Source organism: Molossus molossus, unplaced genomic scaffold (genome assembly GCF_014108415.1).
Source record: "Molossus molossus isolate mMolMol1 unplaced genomic scaffold, mMolMol1.p scaffold_m16_p_4, whole genome shotgun sequence".
NCBI classification, from domain to species: domain Eukaryota; kingdom Metazoa; phylum Chordata; class Mammalia; order Chiroptera; family Molossidae; genus Molossus; species Molossus molossus.
The window spans coordinates 17,518,281-17,542,105 of NW_023425377.1; the positions used below are offsets into that span (position 1 = coordinate 17,518,281).

At 48.5% G+C, this 23,825-nt stretch overlaps 1 protein-coding gene across 1 annotated transcript in view; it reads left to right on the forward strand.

Annotated features, from left to right (window-relative positions):
• Positions 1-22,908, forward strand: part of LOC118616099 (T-cell immunoglobulin and mucin domain-containing protein 4-like) — a 37,560-nt gene extending 14,652 nt beyond the window's left edge. The window contains exons 5-8 of the mRNA XM_036241476.1: positions 18,539-18,585; positions 20,519-20,612; positions 21,835-21,874; positions 22,824-22,908. Of these exons, the coding sequence (XP_036097369.1) occupies positions 18,539-18,585; positions 20,519-20,612; positions 21,835-21,874; positions 22,824-22,908 (266 nt within the window). The remainder of the gene's footprint in view (positions 1-18,538; positions 18,586-20,518; positions 20,613-21,834; positions 21,875-22,823) is intronic.
• Positions 22,909-23,825: the final 917 nt, after the last annotated feature.

Sequence of the window (23,825 nt, forward strand, 5' to 3'; positions counted from 1 at the left end):
GACTGGCTACAACCAGTGACCACTGTGGAGGATCAGTCATGCAGGGGCCCAACCCACAGAGCAGAACTCACATCAGCAGGGCTCTGGTGCCCGCTGACACTACTTCAATGTGTCACTTGTGGAGGTGGTTGGGTGGTGGTGCTTTGTGGTCTGAAGCTGTCTACTGGGTACACTGGCTCTGGAGCCTTCAGTAGGTGCAGACCAAGGACAGCCACTGCCTGTGTCTGCCCAGGGCCACCCAGCATGAGCTACAAAGTGGTCTTCAGATGGCTGCTCCTTGTGCTGGGATTGGAAGTGCCAGGCAAGACCAAGCAGTAACCTAAGGCTGGCTGCTGCTAATGTCAGGTCTGGGGCCACTTAGCAAGAGGTACCAGACTTGCTGAGACCAGATGGTGCTGTCTGAAATATTTTAGGAAAATCTGAAGCATGATCCAAAACAGGCCATTCAAATGAAAAAGCCACTGGAAAGAGCTTGTGTGGACCGACAGTTGGGCAGGTTAGGGTCTCAGGGAACACCAGGGGGGGGCAAACATGCCAGTCATATTGATGGAGTCTCAGATATGGAGCCCACCTGCCAATTCTGTGGGGGGAGGGCTAATCAAAAGAACAATGGCCTCTGACAGCATTTCTGTCTGGGAGAAAGCTGACTCAGCCTTCCCAACCAGCTCTTGCCCTGATGCTGGGAAATTTAGTTCCTCCCTGTGTGTCTCTAGTGCCTTTCAAGCTGCTGGCTCAGTGGGAGCTGAGAGGCAGTGAGTCTGAGTAAGTCCATGTGTGGACCCTTTAAGGGGCACTGCCTGGGATTCCCCCAGCCTCCGATCCTGCAGGTATTTGCAGCCAGGAGTTATGGGGACTTCTCTTCCTGGCACTGGAAACCTGGGCTGGGGGACCTGGAGTGGGGCTGGGACCCCTTGCTCCTAGTGGGGACCTCCACAGCTGAAATATCCCTCCTGATTTTTATCCGCCACACGTGGGTGTGGGACCAGCTCATTCCACATCTCCACCCCTCCTACCACCCTTAATGTGGCTTCTTTTTAATTCTCTAGTTGTAGGACTTCCATTCAGCCAGACTTTAGGCAGTTCCCCGTGATGGTGGTTCTGTAGTTCAGCTGTAATTCTCAAGTGGTTGTGGGAGGAGGCGGTACCGCATTTACCTGCGCTACCGTCTTGACCAGAAGTCAAGAATTCTTTCACTCATTTGTCCTTTCGTCCATCAAGACTTCTTCAGGTATTTGGTAGGACCCAGGGGCAGAGAATACCCTACAAATGAGGCATTATTCGCATCCTTGGGGGGTGCAAGAGAGGACTGCTGGGCTTGGCTCCCAGTTCTACTACTTTCCGCTGGAGGGGAAGTTGTCTCAGTTTATGCCCAGGTTTGCTGTGGAACTTGGAACTTCATGCAGGGAAAGGGCTCAGATAAGTGCTTGGCACATCAGTAAAGACCTCGCGTGGTAACTCGTACCTTCACGGGACTTCTACCTAAGCGGAGGAAAAGAGACGTCATGGGTCAATAAAACAATGCTTGTGACAGGGCAACGTGGGCAGGCAGGATGCAGGGCGGTCCTGTGTGCGCCGCGTCACCTGCCTGGGTCCCAAACCTGCCTCTGACCTGCCGCGTGACTTTGAGAAAATTATTCAGTCTCCCTGGGGCTTGTTATTCTCAGTGGGAAAATGGGAATAGTAATAATATCTTTCCTATATATATGTGTCTTTTTCTGAGGATTAAAGGGAAAACGCATGTAGAGAGGAGAGAGAGAAACATCGATCAGTTACCTCCCACATGTGCCCGGACGGGGGACTGAACCTGCCACCTTTTGCTATACAGGTTGACACTACGACCAACTGAGCCACACCAGCCAGGGCAGCTCTTCTTCTTTTTAATGAGAGAAGTCAGTTTAGGGGACAGAGGGACACCCAGAATAGGAAGACAAGCATTCATCTAAATTTGTTCTCTCTCTTTTTTTATTGTTGGAAGTGTTACAGCTGTCCCCCTTTGTTCCCCATTGACCTTCCCCAGCCTGATGTCCCTGTCGCATGGCTGTGCACACATGCATGTAAGTTCTCTGGCTTATCTCTTCCCACCCCTCCCACCCCGCCCCTCTGAGGTTTGTCAGTCTGTTCCCTACTTCCATGACTCTGGATCTCTTCTGGTCGACGGCTTATTTTGTTCATGATGTTCCAGTCGTGGGTTCTCTAGTCAATATCCCAGAATATGGGAAACGAGCGACTCAGTGATTTTTTTTTTCTCAGCCAAGGGGTAAGGGGCTGTGTTCCTGTGAGTGGTTTTGTCTGTGGCCGTGGGAACACTCTGCTGTCTGCCTGCTTGTCTTGGGATTGAGCTATTTTGGTTCCACTGCGGTCACCCCCCACACCCCCCTGCAAGCTGGGACGAAAGTGAAACCTGCTGGGAACACCAGTGCTGGCTTCTTCCCTCTTCTGCCTCAGTTCTGCCCCACCTCAGCCGCCTCTGACTTGAAGCTAGGAATGCCCGCAGGAGAACCACCCATCCATTTTTCAAGATACTACGAACTTATTTTATTATTATTATTTTATCATCTTCTCCTGAGGATATCTTTCTATTTGTCATCAGATAGAATGGGAGGGAAGGAGCGAGAGAAACATTGATGTGAGAGAGACACATTGACTGGCTGCCACCCACAGGAGCCCGACCAGGGCTGGGGATGAGGCACAACCGGGGTACGTGCCCTTGACGGGAATCCAACCAGAAACTCATTGGTCCGTGGGCCAGCGCTCTGACTGCTGAGCCAAACCGGCCAGGGCTGAACTTGTTTTATTAAAAAAACAAATGTTTTATTGATTTTTAGAGAGAGAAACATCAATGTGAGAGAGAAATATCAATCAGCTTGCCCCGCACACACCCCAATCAGAGATCAAAGTACATGCCCTGACTGGGAATCGGACTGGCAACCTTTTGGTGCATGTGATAATGTTCCAGCTAACTGAGCCACACCAGTGGGGCACTACTAACTTATTTTAAATAGCACAGATATCACACCAAAGCATTTTTGTGAGGGATACATAAAAAAAAAGGGGGAGTAGAAATAAAGTTTTCTTTCATCTCAGCCCCTCCTCTGAGGTCATAATTGTTATTACTTAAAGATGATCATTCTAGATCTTTCTCTATTCCCTTAAGTGTGTGTAGAAATAGAGAACTACCCAGTCTCTTTTGTGTGTGGATTTTTAAAAATGCGATCATACTGTGTGCAGTCGTCCACATTTTATTGTGTTCCCCTCACGTTGTACATAGTAGACTGCTCTCTTCCTCCATCCAGAGAGCTCTGCATCATTACCTTACACTGCTGTATAGTATTTCATACTGCAGCTGCTTACAGGATGCATTGCCCCAGGAGGGCTTTCTGGTTGTTCCAATGTGTCATCGTCGTGAGTAGTGTGCAGTGAACTTCCTTGCATGTTTGTGTCCCCTTAGGCGTTTCTGCAAGAGTTTCTCTAGTAGGGCGGTGACCAAGAAGGAGAAATGCTAGGCTGAAAGAAATATGCACTTTTGAATTTCAAAGCTATTACAAAATTGTCCTCCGGAAAGGCTGGGCCAATCTGTTTTCCTGCCCACGGAATATCTGCTTCCCCGGATCCTCCCTACACTGGATAAAACCATTTGTTTAATTTTTTCCCTCAACCTCCTGAGAAGGAAATGTCATCTTGTTCTTTTGTTTTCCTGATCAACAAAGAGTTTGAGTGTCTTTCTATATGTTTAGCAGCCAGAAAGCAGCCATCCTTCCACTCGGTGAAGGAGGAGGGGAACATCGCTCACCGAGGCTCAGAAGACAGGAAGGAGTGAGTGGAAATGACACAGGTTTGGAAGGAAGACTATACCTCAGGGTGAAATGCAAGGGCGAGCTCAGGTGGGGAAGCTTTGGCACGCACTAACTCACGCAGTGGGAAGACCGAAAATCCCACTCGATGTTGACTTGAAGGAAACTAGGTCCCCGAGATTCCAACCTTCTTTGTCTGGGGGGCAGGGTTAGGGTGGGGGCTGTTTTCTGTCAGACGAAAAGGGAGCAACCAGAAAAGGGATGAAGGGTGGGTAAGGCGCTTTCCACATGTTCTTACGTACTCTGTTTGAATCTTGGACTGTTTTACATTGAACTGGGAACTGGAGGTTACCTGATGGTTTGGCCTTTTCTGTGATGTTCCGGGTCATTGTCAGGTTGCTCCTCCTTGCTGAATTCTGGGAGAGAACCCTTGCTTTGGGACTCAGAGGCTACCCTGCTGCAGAGGGTCTGTCGGTCTCTGTTAACATCTGTTCGCTATGGAACACGCCAGGGTTTACTGAGCACATACGATGCATTGGCCAACCTCTTCTCCTGGCCACTCTGAGATCCCTCTTTAGCAGATACTTGGAATCCCTATGTCAGGGGACTTGCACAAGGCCATGTGGCTCTCAGGTGCCAGATTCAGGAAGTCTAACTCTGACTCCTGTGCTCTTAGATATTATTTCATTTCACCTTGTTTCCCAGTCTGCAATGAAAGGCCATAGTCTTTCATTTCCCCTTCTCGTCCCACTGGCCTTGGTGGCAAAGCACTGAAGAATAATACTTGCCGTCTGCTGAGGACTTAGCCAAGTGTTCGGTGCTGTGCTAAGGGTTTTTAACATGCATTTTCTTAGTCAAATCTCAATGACCTTCTGGTCAGGTATGGCTATTACCCCATTTCACACATTAAAAACAAAACAAAACAGAGGGTCAGAGAGTTTGTTAGAGAAGCATACTCCTACGTGTCTGTCGTTGCTTTAACACTATTCATTTATCTGCGGAACCTCATTTGATTTTTCACAAAAGCCTATGGGATAGAGACCATTGTCACCTCCAGTCAGCGGTTCTCAGCCTGTGGGTCACGGCCCCTTTGGGGGTCGAACGACCCTTTCACAGGGGTCGCCTAAGACCATCGGAAAACACATAATTTCCGATGGTCTTAGGAACCGGGACACCGCTCGTCTATCCGTCTCCAGGCGGGTCCGCCCACGTGCAGATGCTCCCACAGACAACGTGAGGAACCGTGTTAAAGGGTGGCGGCATCAGGAAGGTTGAGGACCACTGAATCAAGAGCTCGTGACAGTTATAAAACTTGTCTGGGAAATGACGGGCCTGGATGAGCCCGTGTCTGATTCCACTCCCACACCGGGCCACGTCTTCCCCGATGTCCCCCGAGGGGGTCATAGAAGAAGATCGCTTCTTCCTTTACACAGCAGTGCGCTCAACCCATTTCACAGGGCCTGCACGCGCCTGTGGGCTTCTCCCCCCCAGCCGGTACCCCCAGTTCCTCCCTCTTTTCTTCATGTCGTTTTAGGACAGTAAGGCTTCTTTCACGATTGAGGGCTGGTTGAAAGCCTTAAAGAGGATCTTGTCAAAATGACTATTTCCTAAAATTAGCATTACCCAGAAAGGCAACTTCTCCCCTCCACTCCGTGGCAGCCAAGGGTGGAGTGCAGAGATCTGGGGTGATGTGCCCAGGGTCACACAGCCAGAGACACAAACAGCAATCACACCGACAATAAAAACCCCCACAGGTCCTTCCTGCAGCTCAAGGAAGTCTGTCAGGAGAACACACACGCTTACTCCTCTGGGTACCTGGAAATTTAAGTCATTCCTTCTAGCCCGAGGACTCATTCATTTTTGCTCGGCAGCAGGAATATGTGAAATGCTTCCAAATTGCTCCCTACAGACTCGTCTTCCTGTAGAAGGGACTAAGCCAGGTGTGGAAAGCCATGTCCCTTCCTAAGTCAAGCCAAGCAGCCTGGGGTAAGTCCTCAGCTGCTTAGGTGTCAGGCTCACCTTTACTGCCTCGGTGACATCGCACAGCCTCTTTCTCTAGTCCTCCCTCCCCTCAGTCTCCTGGGGAACGCTGGGTGGGGGTTCAGAGCGTTCTACTGGGGAGCAGGAAAGGCTCAGGGTGACACCCCAGCTCTGCCGCTTCATGCCCCGCCCCCTTCTAGAATGTCAGGTGAGTGGCTCGTTCTGTCCCTGTCTAAATCTCAGTTTCTTTGCAATACAAAACTGAAATAATAGTAGCTCTTGTTGCCCAGGGCTGCTGAGCCAGGCAAGGCCTGAGAAAAAGGCCTGGTCCATAATTCCGGCCAGTAGAGGACAGTCACCGCGACGGATTCCCGCGGCCTCTGGTCCGTTCATCCCGGCTGCCATCCCTACGCCACAGCCTCGTCTTCAGGCCCGTGCAGCGGGGCACAGGAGGGCGCTCCCCACGGCTCCCAGCTGGCGCGCTGTTCCCTGCCAGCGCGACGTTTTATGCTGTGTTGTTGTAACGGCTGGTCCCGCCAGGGACATGGCCGATGAGCAACAAAAGGAGAAACTTGGGGAAGTCACAAAGCTTCCACGTGGCATAGTAGTGCGTCTCTGCTCACTACGGGAGTGAGGGGGGACCCTGAGAGCTCTGCTCAGACCCCCCTTGCGATGGCTCCGCCGAACTCTCCGAGACTGGTTTTACTTCTGTGGGTGGCATCCTTAGTCCTCCGCTGCCCCCCACACGTGTTGTTTGCACTTTGCACAATCTGTCGGGGGGCCGCTCGGCATTTTAGGCTTAGAAATCAGGTTAAGGCTGAAAAGGAGCTGTGGCCCAGCTTGCCATGCAGAGACACTTCTGGGAGTAAGGGGGGTCACTGGGAGAGAGAAGGGGGACATCTGTAATACTTTCAACAACAAAAAATTAATAATAATAACAAGTACATATCTGCTACTTTGGTGCCCTCGTCCACTTTTTTATTTATTTTAATCCTCACCTGAGGATATTTTTCTATTTATCTTCAGATAGCGTGGGACCAGGGCGAGGGACAAACCGCAACCGAGGTAGGTGCCCTTGACCGGATCGAACCTGTGACTCATTGATCCGCGGGCCGCCGCTCTAACCGCTGAGCCAAACCGGCCAGGGCCCTCCTCCACTTTTAAAGTGTGTGGTCGGCAGACATCACCTGAAGAAGCCCCACCCAGGGGACAGATGTTCACCTCTCTGTGGCTGCCTAGAACGGAGCTCAGAGATGTGAGGTGACTTTCCTAAGGTCACACAGCTAGACAGAGGGAGAGTGGGGACTCACATCCAGCTCCACGGGTTTAAACGGCGTTTGTGAACTCTAGGGGGCTGAAGGGTTGCTGTCTATGGGAAACTGAGGCCCAGAAAAGGCCAGCAAACCGAGAGAGGCCTTGTGGTGAGTGAGGACGAGAGTCGAGACCAGAGACAGCTGGTCTTTCCACGGATCGAAGGATTCTCAGAGGACAAGGTGGTTGGAGGTGGGATTTCCCATCTTTATCTTGGCATTTGGTTTGCATATGTGGATATTTGGAAAGGCCTTTCAAATCTGCCATTCATTAAATGTGGCCATCTAGTCGTTTCTCTGTACGTGGTGCAGGACATATACACAAGGAAGTCACGACCTCTGTCCTTAAAAAGTCACACGGGAGTGGTCTAGACAGGCTTGTACCTAGCAAGTAACCATCCAGTGTGCTTTGTTTGGGATACAAGTATGTAAAGGTGCCCTGGGGCCCCCAGCAGGAAGAGGTGGCTTCTATTTTAGAAAGGGGGGCCGGGACGGTCTCACTCAATGACCTTGAATCGGCTCTTCAAGGACGAGAACATTTCATTGAAGGAAGGGTGGGTGAACAGGGAGGGAGAGCAGCATGAACAGGACCGGGGGACCTGATAAGAGCATCACGGAGACTGTTTACTAGGCGAGTTAAAGCTCATGGAGACAGGAAGCCGGGAATGTTCTAGGTTCTTAAAGGGCTCCACCAATGGGCTGACAGATTTAGATTTCCTTCCAGGGTGACAGAGAACCGTTCATGTCTCTCCAAGGAGGGCCTGACATTTTCAGTTTTGCTGTAGGAAAAATGGCTCTGGCAAGAGTGTGGAAGATGCACCCGAGGGGGGCAACCTGGAGGCCGAGGGGCTACCCAGGAGGCTCCTGCGATAAGTCAGAGTCCAGACTAGCATGACGGCAGCAGTAACAACAGAGAGGGGACGGAGTCAACACCATTGAGGAGTCACACTCGAAAGGACTTGGTGGCTGAAGTAAGAACGAAGGATGACTAATTCTGTATCCTTTGGAGACCGGATGTATGTGACGGGTTAACTGGTGAAGGAATCCCAGGGGGAAGAATGGAATTTGTTTGGGGATCTTGAATTTGAAGTGTCTCTGGGAGGTCTAACAGGCTGTTGGAAATGTGGGGGCTGGGCTCACTTAGGGATGCCTGGGGGGGCCGGGTGTCTTTGAGGGCTGGCACCCACCTCGGATCAAGTAGTAATTACTGTGATGATTCACACTGTAAGCGCCAGACAGGGACTTGCCACTGTGCCAATACTTTCCTACACATTACCTCATACGGGGCACTTCAGAATGATAGATATCATTTTGGGAGTCACTGATAACAAATGACACCAATCGAATGCTTCCCTCAATGCTTTTAATGCATTGTCTCATTGTGAGCAAAGTCTGGCTCTGGGAGGGAGACTCTTATTACGTCCATTACAGAAAAGAAGATGGACGTTCGGGGAGGCGAAGAAATGCGCCCGAGTTCGAACCCCAGGGCTGTTGGCTCCGAACCTGGCTCTTAGACGCTTTGTTACATCATTTTCGAAGTGAGCTAAGCTCTCACTGAAGTTCCCGTGCGATCCCTGAAGTATTATATGAAATGAAGGCAGGCATACAGAGGTGCAGAGGGAGACAACACCCCACCCCCAGCCCCCAAGGAACAATTTCAATGGGAAAGGGCGTGGTAGAAACAGAAGAGCCAGCGAGGGAGGCAGAGAGGGGGACCCCAGGAGGAGGAAGGGGTCCAGGAGAGCACGGGGCGGAGGAGCGGGGCCGGCAGGGGTACTGAGGGCGTATTCAACACTGGGACGTTCCGCATGCTGGTCACGTAGGATGAGGCATCTGGGAAGGTGGCTGTGGACGGTGGTGGGGGACCCTGAATTCCAGTGATGAGCAATTGTTAGAGAATGAACTTTAGGTTAGAAAGGAGGCAAGGTAGAGAGAGAAGGGATGGTGAATGGAGCGAGGCTTGCCCCGGTCTGGAGAAGAGGATGCAGCCCAGAACGGGGGTGGCGGACTGCCTCTGGAACTGGAGCTAGAGAAGGGAGAGGGTGAATAAATGACGGCGAGGGCAATCGGGTCTCACGCAGGCCTCCCAGGGAAGTAGGAGAGGACGGGGGAACCAAGACCTCAAACTTAGAGATTGTCCAGTCTGTCAACACTAGACCTGGTCGTGGACTGGGACCCCAGGGAGCTCAGGAAAAACAGAGATTGTCCGACTTGACTCAGGACTTACAGAATTAGAAGCTCTGGTGTGTGAGCCCAAGAAATTGTCCGTTTGACAAACTTCCTAAAGAGATCCTTTGGAAGTCAGCCCATCCCTGGCCCCAGGAAGGCCTACAGGAATTGCTGATACAATGCACGCTCCCTCTTGGACGGAGAGGGAAAACGAGGCACAGAGGCATTAACAAGTACAACGAGAAGGAGAAGCCGGGCCCTAGATAGGACCCTCTCTGGCTCCCAAATCACAGCTCTTCACTCTAGGCTGCACTGTTTTCTCGAAGACAAAATCGAGCCCGGTCAGAGCCTGACACTTTTCTAGGTCCTCTGTTGATCAAGGACAGAAGGAAGTTGAAGGAGGACCTGCCATTCTCGGTCCAAGTTCAGCAGAAGGAGCCGAGGAGGGCAGGAGAACAAAGCAAAGCTCGTTCCCACTCACAGGTGCTGTCTTAGGGGGAAAGACATCGGATGCGGCCGGTTTCAAAGTCAACATCTTTCGGGACACGTCCGCCGGGTTGTTTTCTCTCTCACGCTTGGCTTTTCACGGGCTCGAATCGGTTGACAGGCTGGCAGTCTGGGGACAAAAGAAAAGGACAGAAAGTAGATTCTCCCCGTTCTCCTCACAAGAGCATTCTGTTCTGCCAACTGTACCAGTGATTTTTTTTCTCTCCATTAATAAGGTTGGAACTGAGTCCGTGTAAAGTCTCGCATCTAACAGCTCATCTTCAGAAAGGTCAACCGAATAAGGTCAAAGAGTTGCGCAGCTTTAAGAGAGGCATGTCCGTGGGGTGGCAAACAGAATGGGACAAAGAAGGTGTCAGCCACACTGAACCGGAACACAGAACCGTCCCTGTGATGCCAGCCAGCACCACAGATCTCCGGTTTCACAGGGGTCGGTTACAGGGTGAACCTCGGCGAGCTCTGTGATGCGCTGTCTGTCCTCCCCACCGTGAGCCAGTCAGTGCAGAAAGGTGCCCGTGCCCTTGGACCAGAGCCCCCCGCACTGGCGGCCTGTGGAGCCCTGAGGCTCAGCCTGGCCGAGGGGAACAGACATGGGATTCGGACTCAGGGTCATTGCTCCACCATGTACTTACTACCATTACTAGTCAGGCAGCCTTGGGCAAGACGTGGGACCTCTCTAAGCTTCTGTTTCTTCTTCTTTCCATCATTCTGCCCAAGTTGACTTAATTCAGCTCAAATGTACTTGCCTCACAGATTCATTCTGAAGTTCAAATGGGATGATAAATGTCAGAGCCTTGAGTCCTGTTAGCTGCTTGCTTTGTGCTCATCATCGTCATCAGCAGCAGTACTGATTATTATTTTCTGGAAATGGCACCTGCCTAGGCAGCAGAGGGCCTGGGGCCCGTTCCAGATGGCTGTCTCCCCCGTGTGCCACGAGATAGCGCGGTCATTCACTCCCCGGCACTGGTGTCCCCGGAGCAGGTGCACAGGAGCTTCGCCATGTTCTCCGAAGGCCACGGAGCCCGGAGGACGAGCGCCGGGCTCTCGGGTAGATGCCCTGCTTCTGAGGTTGGCTCACGCCCCTCCCAGCCCATGGCTCCAGCAAGCTGCCGGCCCTCGGCCGCAGGGCTCCCCTGTGAGACTGGAGAGCGTGTCCTCTGCTGGGCAGGTAGACGGGCTCGGCACGGAGCATCCGCGCACCATTGTCGCTGTTGTCAGTGATTCCGAAGCTTCCGGGTAAAACGTGCACTTTGCCCCCTCCCTCCATCAAGACTGACGATCAGCTGCCGTGGGCAGGGTGGTGCTGGGCATTGCCCTTCAGGGGGCGTCCAGAGGGGAAGGATTAGGGGTGAGGGCTTGTCTCTGCTTCTCCAGGACCCTCGGATATAGGCATATAAGAGCAGTAGCCTGGGTGGTGACTCTGGGCTCTCGTAAGGATGATGAAATGTTTGCTGCTGGGTCACCTCGGGGACAGTGGAGAGTGGAAACCTAGTTCAGTACTGGGGTGACTCAAATCATGGTGTTCTGGAGGCTCCGGATTCCCTGTCAGGCATCTGCGTGGATTGTGAAGTCATCTCGTTGTTCTTTCCTCTTTGGAAACCACACTGGTGTCAACACCATGGGCTCTGTTTCCTTTCAAAATGAAAAAATGGACCCCGCCCGCTTGTGCCCTTGGGGGGAGGGGCATCTGGCTCACACACGTGATGCTCTGCTGATTTTAAGTACAGAGTGCTCTTCTTGGTCATCCTACATGTTGAAAACAGGCAGAGGTCACCCCAATTTAAAGGAAGTATGTGAATTCAATAAATGTGTGTTTCTGCTTTTGAAAGGGATTTTGAAATTCCAGCTCTACCTTCATGCTGCGAGACAAAGGTCAGAAAATATGGGTAATTCACTACTGTGGAACCTGGAGTGAGTGAAACTCTCTACTTATAGGTCTTCTACTAATACAAAAAAAAAAAAAAAGGAATCAGAGAAAGTAACTTCAAATTCCTCTCAACTCTAAACTATTCAGACTGTGATTTGGGGGATCCTTTTGGACTTTTGGACTTTCAAGGCCATGCCACCAATGATCCAGAAGGGGGCAGCATTAGCCAATACTACCTACAAAAGAATAGAAACTCTTCTCTGAAGGCTTGAAGTTGTCACTTTTCAAATTCCAGGATTGTGTTAAGATTGTATCATTGAATTGACTTATTTTAGAGCTAAATTTGTTTTAGAAATAGAGACAGGTGAGTCCCAGTGTTTAGAAATTCAATGACAAGTCAACATAGGTAATAGGAGCTTTAAAACGCATCCGCTGAGGAGATAGAGAGCCTTTATTTCCAATTGATTTCTGGCACGAAGCCCAATGGTTATCGAGTTTGTGTTTTCAAATAGGATTTCAATATGCTCTTTTTTTTTTCCCCCTCAGAGTGCTTAAAATCATGATTTTTTTGTTTGTTTGTTTTTGAGTCATTCAGAGTTGGGTTCCGTGTATGGTTTGTGTTACCTTGGACAAATGATTTAAACTTTTTCAGCCTCAGTTTACACATCTGTAAATGGGTTTTATAAGCATCAAATGAGATAATTTACCCGAAGTGCTTACCACTACTACGCCAGGCATGCAGTAGTGTTCACATTGATTATGAGAAGGGGTTTCTAGCAATTTTGAAGCAAATTTCTGCTAATGGGATGGGAACAGGGGTGATGTCCAAAATGGAGTCTTAAAAGAATTTCCCAAAATGCAATACCTTTCCAGAACTGCACACAGCACGTGGTTTTATCTGAGTGAGTGAGAGGGTGGGTCCCTGTGTGCAACCTCAGGCATCGCTATCTTGAAGGGCAAGTCTCCCATCACCCTACGGTCTGAAAGTCTTAAGAGTACATTGTGCTCAGATATAACATACAATTCTCTCACTCCAAGGGTGTTGTTTTGGTCACAGCAGACTAAATATACTAGGAGTCAGCAAACTTTTTCTGTAAAGGCCCAAACCATACATGTTTTAGGCCTTGCAAGGCATCCTGTCTCTGCTGCAATTCCGCAGTTCTGCCTTTCCAGTGCAAAAGCAGCCAGGCACGCACAGACAGACGGGTGTCACCGTGCTTCAGCTGAACTTCATTGAGGCACTGAAATTTGAATTGCCTGCCTTTTCCACATGCTGTGCGTCATTATTCTTTTGCTATTTCCTCCCCCAACCATTTCAATATATAAAAATGGCCTGGCCAGTGTGGCTCAGTGGATTGAGTGTCGTCCAGTCCCATGGACTGAGAGGTCCTGGTTCGATTCCGGAGTCTCAAATTGATTCCCAGCAGGGGGCGGCAGGAGTCAGCCAATTGATGTTTCTCTCTCTCTTTTTTTTTATTTTTTATCCTCACATTTTTCCATTTTTTTTTTGTTCAGGTAGAGTGGAAGGGAGAGAGAGGAACAGAGAGAGCGAGAGAAACATCGACGTGAAAGAGACACATCGAGTGGCTGCCACCCGCACGACCAACCAGGGCCGGGGACAGATGTTTCTCTCTCTTGTAGATGTTTCTGTCTCCTCTCCCTTCCTCTCTCTAAAAAATCAATTAAAAATTTTAAACATATGAAAATGATTCTTAGCTCTCAGGCTGAACAAAACCAGGCAGTGGGCTGGATTTGGCACTCTGGCCTTAGTGTCAACCCTTGACCTACACCGTTCAGATACAGGACACGTTCCTTAGGATGGCAGAGGCAAGTCTGTTCCAATGGGGCTCTTCCGGAACATTCAGTGATCATTGCCCACCTTCTAGAGTATACATCCTTTGAAGGTAAAGATGGTGTTTTTATACATAGTTTTAACATTTAAGCTTTATTTTTCATGTTATAAAATAAATACATGCTCTTTTTTTTTTTTTTTTTTGTATCCTCACCCGAGGACATTTTTCCATTTTTTGTTCAGGTAGAGTGGGGGGGAGAGAGAGGAACAGAGAGAGAGAGAGAAACATCGATGTGAAAGGGACACATCAAGTGGCTGCCACCCGCACAACCGACCAGGGCCGGGGACAAACTGCAACCGAGGTACATGCGCTTAGCGGGAACCGAACCCGGGTCTCTCAGGACCACAGGCCGACGCTCTAACCGCTAAGCCAAACCGGCCAGGGCTAAATACATGCTCTTGTAAAAACAAAAAATTTGAGACACTATCAAGTGCAAATTCCTTGTATTCCAAACATTATCTATCCTCCCTCTCCACCCCTACCCTGCTCCAGATTACCCAGATAAAGAGATTAGTTACTGTATCAGTTTGAGCTACTTTGCTCAGATCATTTTTTCCTGCTAACATAGTAACATCTAGCTTTATTTTTAATAAAATTTTCAATTTTTTTTTTACAAAATTACTCTCAATATTGTTTTAAACTCGCCTTAAAATTTATTCAACAATTTTGTTCAACAAATTTTTATTGCAGACACTATATATCATGCATATATTAGATTGGGCCATATGAAATGGCTGAAATTTAAATAATTTAAAAACACTTTTTATTTTGAAATAATTTTAGATTCACACAGACTTGTAAAAATAGTACAGAGAAGTTTATAGATTTCTCTAGCTTCCCCTGATGATAACATCCTACATTACTTCAGTCCATTGTCAAAACCAAGAAATTGACATTGGTACAACACAACTAATATATATATTTAAAGTATTTATAAAGTCATTTTATATTCTAAGTATAGCTTTATACCCTTTAATAAAATTACTATGTAATGATAATCTTCTCAGATCAGTCAAATTCTCTGTAAAAATTAACCCAGAAATATAAAGGTTAGAAAGGACATAGGAGCCCTGACTATTGGGGCTCATTTGGTTGAGCATCATCCCATTCACTGAGACACTGCAGGTTCAGTTCTAGGTCAGGGCACATACCCAGGTTGTGGGTTTGACCCCCGGACTGGGTGTGTATGGGAGGCAACTGATCGATATTTCTCTCTCACCTCAATGTTTTTTTCTCCCTCTGTCTTCCTTCCTCTCTCTCTAAAAAAAAAAAAATCTATAAAATATATATATATTTTAAAAAGGTCATAGGATATCAGGTGGTGAAATATGAGCATTTTCAGATGAATAAACTCTGTGGCTCAGAGAAAGGAAGTATCTTGTCCAAGGTCACACAAGTCAGGAAACTTTAATAAAGATAAATACTTAGCCCTGGCGATTTCGCTCAGTGATTACAGCGCCAGCCCTCGGATCAAAGGATTGCAGGTTTGATTCCTGCTCAAGGGTACATACCTGCGTTGCAGGTTCGAGCCGCAGCCCCAGTTGGGATGTGTGCAGGAGGTAACCAATCAATGTGTCTCTTTTTCTCTCCCTCCTTCCCTTCTCCTCTATCTAAAAAAAAAAAAAAAAAAAAAAAATCAATGGAAAAATATCTTCGGGTGAGGGTTAACAACAACAAAAAAAGACAAATACTTAGTAATGGTAAAGTGTAGGAGAGGCTGAGTGGTAGCCTCATAGTGTTCCAAGGTTGGGGTCCAGTTTCCAGAAATTCCAGTTTGCCCGAGTAAGCATGTGTACTGGGAACCCTGCGGGGGATGAAAAGATACCTCAGAAGAGCGCCTGGTGGCTAACTGGACTGAAATAAAAAACTGAGCCTCGCAGCCATTTCTGCACAGGGGCCTTCATACAAACTGCCCTCCACTGAAACCGCCTGCCAGTACCATGTTTCTACCACCTAAGGCACCTTTATAAAGGAATTCCTGGAGTCCTATTCCAGCCAAGGGACTGAGACTTTCCCCATCAGTCAGAGCTATGCATCTCAGACCAATCAGAGCAGCTCTATTCTGACCAATCAGAATAGTGCCTTTGGACCCATCAAACTGTGAAGACTTGGAATCCTCATTTGCATGAGGATGGACCAATCAGGGACCAGGGGCAGGGCCTTCTGCTCATATAAGCCAGCTCCCCTATGGCCGGGAGAGTGCACTTTCCACTGAGGACTGTGCTTCCCCAGCTGGAACTGAAACACCAAAAATGTCTCATGGGGGACCAGTGAGGAGCAGAGCATCTCAGATTATCCCAGACCATCTCGGAGCAGAGCAGAGTTGCCTAGCCGAAGAGGGGTCTGGCCCCAGAGCCCCGGGGCCTGGGGCTGCCTCACAGCCTTGCTGTAGCACTATTGAGCTGTTTGCTCTGAAAGAAGTTTCTGTCTTCACCGCACCCTGAAGTGGGGATTCCTGTTGGCAATGACCAGTGGTTGACAATACCAAGAATCCAAGAGTCTGAAATTAAACCAGCAACCTAATTTTCTAATTTACAGTGAGAACCCCAGATGCCAAGGTATTTTGGTGTTTTTAAATGTACATGCATTCTCACTCTGTCAGAAAATCTAATATTAATCAGAAGTATTAGTGAGTACATGACCTAGGAAAGTGATTAATTTTTTATTAAATATGTTTTTATTGATTTTTAGAGAGAGAGGAAGGGGGAGAGAGATAGAAACATCAATGAGAGAGACACATCGATTGGCTGCCTCCGGCACATCCCCACTGGGGATTGAGCCCAAAACCCGGTCATGTGTCCTGACTGGGAATCGAACCGGTGACCTCTTGGTGCATGGGTCGACACTCAACCACGGAGCCACACCGGCCGGGCCTCTCCTCCTCTTATAAGGACACCAGCCTTTGCATTGAGGGCCTGTCCTGAATCTAGGATGACTTCACTTCGAGGTCCTTAACTAATTGTATCTGCAACGACCCTATTTCTAAATAAGGTCCCAATCTAAAGTCCTAGGTGGATGTGATTTGTGGGGCGGGGGACAATACTCAAACCACTACAGTTCTCCTCTCAGGGAATTGTTCTTCTTCTAAGTTGTGGGAGGCACCTGCCTCTGCCCGAAGATATCTGTGTCTGAGATCAGGGCCTTGGGACAGTGGGGGCCAGGAGGGCACAGACCCAGACATGAAAACCAACAGTCTCGACGGGTCTGCCCACACCGCCGGCCCTGGGCGTCGCCTCTTCCCCGGGAAGGAGAACCACCGGCCCCGTCTCTCCTTGCTCTTCAGCACCGTGGCCCTCACAGTGCTTCCCACTGAGGCTTTTGGCTTTTTTTTTGAAGAAAATAAAAAAGTAGAAGAAGAAGAAGTGCTGTTTGGTAGACGATTCCGCAGTGTTTGTGTTTGTAAGCTGTCTCCCCGACAGAGGACTCCAATTTAAAATACAGATGAGCTCTGACGAAACTGACCCAGGCTGGCTTTTCCCTTCGACGGCTTCCTTTCAGGCCCATCCGTCACCGTGATTGTAGCAGGACAGGATTGGCACAGAGAGGGGTAGGAGTCCTGAATTCTCAATATCCAGCTGCGGGAGGTCACAGCAGGGAGCAGACATCAGTACAGAGGTGTGGGAGGTAAAAACAGGCTGGCCTTTCCCTGGAGTCTCGTGCTCCCAGGCGCTCAGTGAGCTGCTTCCCTGTCCACAAGCGCTCTCGTAGCCAGCTCTCAGCCTATGGCCCCGATCCTGTTTCTCCTCGTGCCGTGCATGCGAGGAAACCATGCCTCGCTTGGGGAAATGACACTCGGTTGCAGTAATTATTCGCCTAGGTCTGTGCTCCGTCCAGGCCTTGTCTGTGAGTGGCACTGCGTCTGTCTCTCCCGCAGATCGTATCGCGCTCTGATTCTGCGTCTTTCCCCGACGTGTTCTCCTGCCCCGGCTTCTGGGCGCTGCTGTTTTCTGCCGGTTTCTGCTGCTCCCCCTTCAGTCTCTCTGCTGGCCTTTGAAGCTCTGGATGCCGGCTCTTCTCTGTCCGGACACGCAGCCCTTGGATTTCCTATACTCTGAGGATTTTAACGGCTCCCCGGGCACTGCTGCCTCTAGAATCAGCCTAAGCTCAACCTTGATTCAGATTCAAATCTATTTATCGAGCTCCGAGGATGTGACTGGCGGTGCCGGGGTTCCCTTGTGGAGCAGGCAGAGGGACCCTGCCCTCGGGGAGCTGACCTCTAGTAGCTCTCACTGAGCTGCGGCTTGGCCCACCTGCCCCTCCCTCTGCCCACCCGCTCCAGCCACCCGCCCGCACTCCATCATCCTTACCCTTGGACTCTTGGGGTCCTGCTGGTCTCCCTTCTCTAAGGTACTGTAAGTTCTGTGAGGGCGGGGCCGTGCCATAACCATCTCGTGGTAGGCCTGGAACGGTGCTTGGTAGACTCTCAGTATGTTTTCCTTGTTGAACTCAACAGTCAGTTGTATATACGTGACTCCCTGTCCCAGGTAAAACTTCACATTCTCAGGGACACGTTCCTCGACCTTCCAAACAGGTCAGCCGTCCTCTGGTATGGTCCTATGACATATTATTTCTTCCCAGAATTTGGCATAATTATAACTCTTTTTCAACTAGGCACATAGTTTGTTTCAAGGTGGTCTTCTTTTACTTAGTTGCAAATGCCATTGACCGGGTCGATGATATAGCTACCATAAGTGCTTGGCCTGACATAAATAGTAAACATTTGTTAACTGATAGAGTGACAAATGTTCTTGGCCGGTTAACGATCCTGAATGCATTGCTGGGGCCTCCAGAAAACGTAGACCTGATTGCCTACTGGCCTACTGCCTCACTCTGCCTATCTCTAAAATGGGGATGTTTCTGTGGGGTAAGGTTGGATAGCAGATGAGCTTTAGATGAAACAGTTTCAAAACAAATGTTCATAAATAAATTGTACTGAAAAGATGATAGCAAAAGAGTAAACACGTCAACTGAAATTCCAGCTAAGCTTTGAAATGCCCATTTCAAAAATGTGATACTTCATTCTGACAGGAAATATAAGCACCTCCTCTTCTTTTCCCTTCCCAGCCTCTAAGACAGCAGTTCTTGGGCAACATGAAGTTGAACCAGAACAGGTAAACATTTTTGTAAAGTATTTGAAAGGTGTGACTTCGATCTTTAAAATCTACACGAGAGGTTTGTAGAAATGGACCAGGGAGAGCAGATACATCCAAGGTGCAGACTGTATCGCATCTCTTCTGAAATGACTGAGGAATCTATAGACTTGTACTCTTGGCAGAAATAGCATTATTATTTCTCCAGGTGCAGGTGCTTTGGAAAGCAAAAAGCAAAAAATAAATAAAAAGGCGTGGAAAATCATTATGTGTTCCTTGTGCGTGGCCCAGGTTGAGTGACATCCTGCGGAATCATCACTAGCCACCGTGTTCCTCTTAGTTTCCGAGAGGAACCTCATTCTTGTTTATTATTACAAGAAAGATTCCAGCCACATAAGTAAAAACTTCAGGCAGGACAGACATCTGAAAAGAAGAGCGAAGGTCCCCCATCCCTCTTTTCTTTCTCCTCTTCTCTGTCCTGAGAGAGAGAGAGAGAGAGAGTGCTGTTGGCCTCGCTGCTGTGTTGGAGAGTGGGTCAAGAGGCGAGTGTGCCCAGATGTGGGCGGTGGTGACTCCCCGCGAGGGCTAGACGCTGCCCGCCGGCCCAGCCGCGCTTCCCCGTGGTGCCAGGACTCTTCCACACTCCTAAAAGTGAACACTGACAAATTCAAAGTAACATCTTGTCATTAAAAATAACAATAACAAAACACAAATCAGAAAGAATATATGCACCCCTATGTTTATAGCAGCCCTATTTACAATAGCTAAGATCTGGAAACAGCCCAAGTGTCCATCAGTAGATGAGTGGATTAAAAAGCTGTGAAACATGTACACAATGGAATACTATGCAGCTGTAAGAAAGAAGGATCTCTTATCCTTTGAGACCACATGGAGGGACCTGGAGAGTATTATGCTAAGCGAAATAAGCCAAGCAGAGAAAGACAAATATCACATAATCTCACTTATTTATGGAATATAAATGAACTAAACAAACTGCTGAACAAAATTAACCCAGAGACATGGAGGTGGGGTACAGACTGACAAGCCTCAGAGGAGGGGGGGATTTATGGGGGAAGAGATAAACCACAGAACTTACATGCATGTATGCATGACCAATGAACATAGAAAACAAAGCTGGGGATGGGGGGGAGGGGAGGAGGGTGTCAATGAGGGAAAAATGAGAAACATCTGTAACAAAAACAAATTAATAAATAAAAAGTTGAAAAAATAAAATAAAAATAACAATAACAAACCCACTTGATGTTAGCAGAACATACATTTTATGAAAAATAACTGTAGTTTGCCAAATGAAAAAAATATAAGGGAGGAAAATGGCAGTGTTTTACATTCAGAAATCTCAATGGCTGGCTTACCAGGAGACGGAGACGCTCACATTGGCTCACATATTCCGTCATCCGAGAGACAAGGTCATCACATCACATCCCACTGTGCGTCCCAGGCGACAGTGACTGGCAAATAATGTCTCATGAAAACCATGTTCATCTCAGGGGTCCCCTGGCTACTCTTTGAGAACCGCCGCTGTAGGAAATGCAACATGGAGTTTCATCTGCTCTTCACTCTTGTTGTGTCTAGGAGTCTGAGTCAGCCATGAGGACCTCCCAGGGCTGGGGAGACGTCCCAGGACTCCAGTGCTGGGAGCCCAGTGATTTGATGGTGAACATGGCTCACAGCACCATTAGCCCCATAGCCCATATGCCTGATGTCTAACTTAGGAAATGTTGGGGGTCTGAGTCAATGTTTTAGGCTTTCAGAAATTAAAAAAAAGTTTTTTTTATGCGTAAGGTTGGCTTTGTCTTGACCTTGAGACACAGTGGGCCCAAGGTGGTAGGACGCCGAGACGTGCTGGCCGTTGGAGGGTGTGGCTGGGACGGGAACTCCTGTGAGGGTGATGTGCAGGAGCAGGTGGCCCAGGCGTCTTCCTATGTCTCACCAGGTGAGCCAGGTGGACAGCTCCTTCCTGGCGAAGGTCATCGCGTCCTCCCTGGGACTGGTGCTGTGTGCGTCGATTGCAGCGTTTCTCCTCCGAGGTAAGGAAGACGACGCCCGTGAGAGCGATGGAGGCTTTGGGAGGACCTGCCAGTAGATCGATGTGGCTTCCCGCCCCCCCTCCCCCTCCATCCCCCAGAGTCCTGTTTCTCTCACTGTCTCCACTCTGGTCAGGGAGGGGACAGGTAAACCCATTCTCCCTAGGATGCTAAAGGCTTCATGTATGATCCTCCTGAGAGAGTTCTATTTTGGAAAATAAAATGAAAATAAGAGCACCTTCATTTATTGGACACTTATTCTTTGTCAGTCCTGATGCTAGACGCTCGAGTGCCTGACCCATTCCATCGTATTTAAGGCCGTAGATGCGACGTGCTGTTATTACCAGCGTCTTGGGTGGAGGAAACCCTGGCCCCACCTCCTCCTCTGGCTAGGATTGCCCCCGGAAGAAAGCCATGAATGATCCCTGGTCTTCTTATTTGTTCCCTTAAAGCAAGTTTTCTTAACCTGGGGTCCACAGATAGAACTTAGGGGAGCAGTGAATCCCTTGAAATCATGTACAGAAGTGCTTGTTGGTTCTTATCTGCATTTTTCAAGGGGCAGGGTCCATAGCTGTCAAAAATTTCCCTGGCTGGTCCGTGGCCTTGCACCCCACCCCCACTTCAAACAGAAGTTTTAAAACACTACAAAAAGGAGTCATGAAACAGGGTTGATAGTGTTCAAGCAAAGTATAGGCATGTGGCCCCTCGTCCTGGTGTAAAATGGGGGGGGGGGGATTGCTCTGCGGTCATTTATAGCAACTGTTTCAAGGTAGCAAATGAGGAGATCAGACTAGTAATCATCTCAGCCTGTTTGAGCGACAGTAGGGAACCTTGCATATTCTGAAATCTGTCCCCAGTGAAAGCTGCAAAAGGGAATTTACAAAGGCATGTTACACTTGTAGATATTCTGGGTAAGTCTCATAAGGAAGTGTTTTAAAACCCAAATGAGTACTGGAATTGTGGGTGGGCAAATGAGTCAGGTACGAAGCAGCTGAACGCCACTGCCCACAATGTTGGCACAACTCTGTAGTTGACGGGCACTGCCTGGGGGCTTGAAGAAGCTGTCCTTTGATCCAGGAAAAGGAATGGCTTTCCCTGCCAAAGCCAGTCCCTAAATGCTCACCTTTAGACTAGTCTGCTTTTCCTAAGGTAGTAGTGGGCTTCCCCCAGCATTTCAAATGTCCTAGCACTGAACTCTGCTTATACTGTGGCCTTGTCTTTCCAGGGAAAGTCATGAAAACCAATTGCTTCCAGAAACACACAAGGTAATTCATCTTGCATGACTGATCGTTGTAATGATAGTACAAGGTGTTACAAATGATTAGATACTACTCAGTGGTTTAATGACTTGTGCTTATGTTCTGATTAAATACAGAGTCGGAGAGATGTGACATTAGAGGTGAAAAAGAGGTGGGGGCTTAGTTCACATTAACTTCTGTCTTGGTTAACACTGTCGTGTTTGTCCAAAATGCCAATGCAAAGGCAGGTTGCATTAATAGAAGTATGACATGTAAAAGAAAGAAGGTGATATGTCACTCTATACTAGAAGTTCTTTGTTCAACTCTGAGCAACTGACTTTAAAAGGACATTGTTAAATTGGAGTTCATGGAGAGGAGAGTTGGCAGGATGGAAAATGAAGAAACATAGAATATCATTCTTGGGAAATGGCTTCCTCTGCCCAATTAGGCCAGGGGACCCATGGTAGCAGTTTTTGTTTGTTGTTGTTTTAATATTTTGAAGAGTCTCTGGAAAGGAATTTTGGTTATCTCTCCAAATCTGTAACTTTTTGGGTATAATAAAAAATATATACATTTGGCGTGAACGGTGATGAAGAATTTGCCTTCGCTTAATAATCGCATCAATACCACAATATCTGTTAACAAGTAAATACTCATAAGTAGAGAAACGAAGGCTCAGTGAGGTGACTTCCCAAGGTCATAGTTGGAGATTTTGTGTGTGTGTGTGAATAAACACCTTTAGGTTGTGGTTTTATATTTTCTAATGTAGAAACGTCTAAATCCCCTATTAGAACAGATTGACAAATGCCCTTGATCCCCTGCAGCCTCAGTTTTCCCATCTGTGAAATGAAAGCGTTGGACTGGATGGACTCTGATCCCTTTTAACGTTACAGCCTTGGCTGTTGTGTGTCACTGAGCAGCGTCCATTTACTCCTGGTCTTGGTGGTTCCCATTACCGTCTCTCTTCTCTCTGTAGACTGGACAACGCTGGAGACAGAAAAGGGGTCCTTGACGACATTCAGCATGGAAGAGAAGACGAAGACGGTCTCTTCACACTATAATGTGCCCTTTCTCCTAGAATGGGGGACGGGGCAGGGTGTACGGTTTGTCGAAATAAGTCTTAGAACGTTTGTTTGTGTGTTTGAAGTCCTATCTGTTCCTTTGGTGTCACTGAGCCAGCTTGCTTTTGTTTCACAAGAGAGAGGTACTTCAGAGACGACACTTTGTCTGCCCCGTGCTTGAATCTCCTTCACAGCCTCGCAGCTAAGTGATCTTGCACGCTGTGCTTGAACACTTTCAGTGATGACGAGCTCACTACCACACCCAGGGGAGTCCATTCAATCTCAGGGCAGTTCTGAGGCTCAGAAACACGTAAACAAAGTCTGTCTCCAGATCGCGTCTGCCTATTGGTCCTAGACGAACGCATGGTGCTCACACAGAACATGTCTCATCTCTTCTACCTGGGAGTGCTCCAGGTCCTGGAAGGAGAACCCCATTGTCTCTGCAGATTACCTTGTCGCTGGGACATGACTTCTGGTCCCTCACCTTCCCTAGTTGCCTTATCTTGTAGGCATTTGTGCCTCTCCTCTGATGCCCACCTGTCAGAGTTGAGTGCCCCGTGCCAGGTGTGGTGTGAGCAGCCCTGGGTCTATGCCTCATCAGCAACGCAGGAGATAACGTGGAATCGCACCGTAATTTTGATTCACCTCTACAACTCCTTGGTTTCCTATTATTTTCTGTTCACATCTGAGTGTCTTTAGAGGTGACCCTGGTGTCACAGCTTAATTCTTGCTTGGGGAATTTAATTTTGGAAGCAACCGAGAGTCCATCAGAGCAACATGTGGTGAGTGGCATGGGCGTTCAACCAGAGCCAGTGCGTGGGGATGACTAACGCAGCCGGAGTCAGTTTCTCTAAACGTAATTCATGGAAGTTGCTCCTCAGTAGGAACAGATTTATTTTAAAACTTTCCTAGTGGCA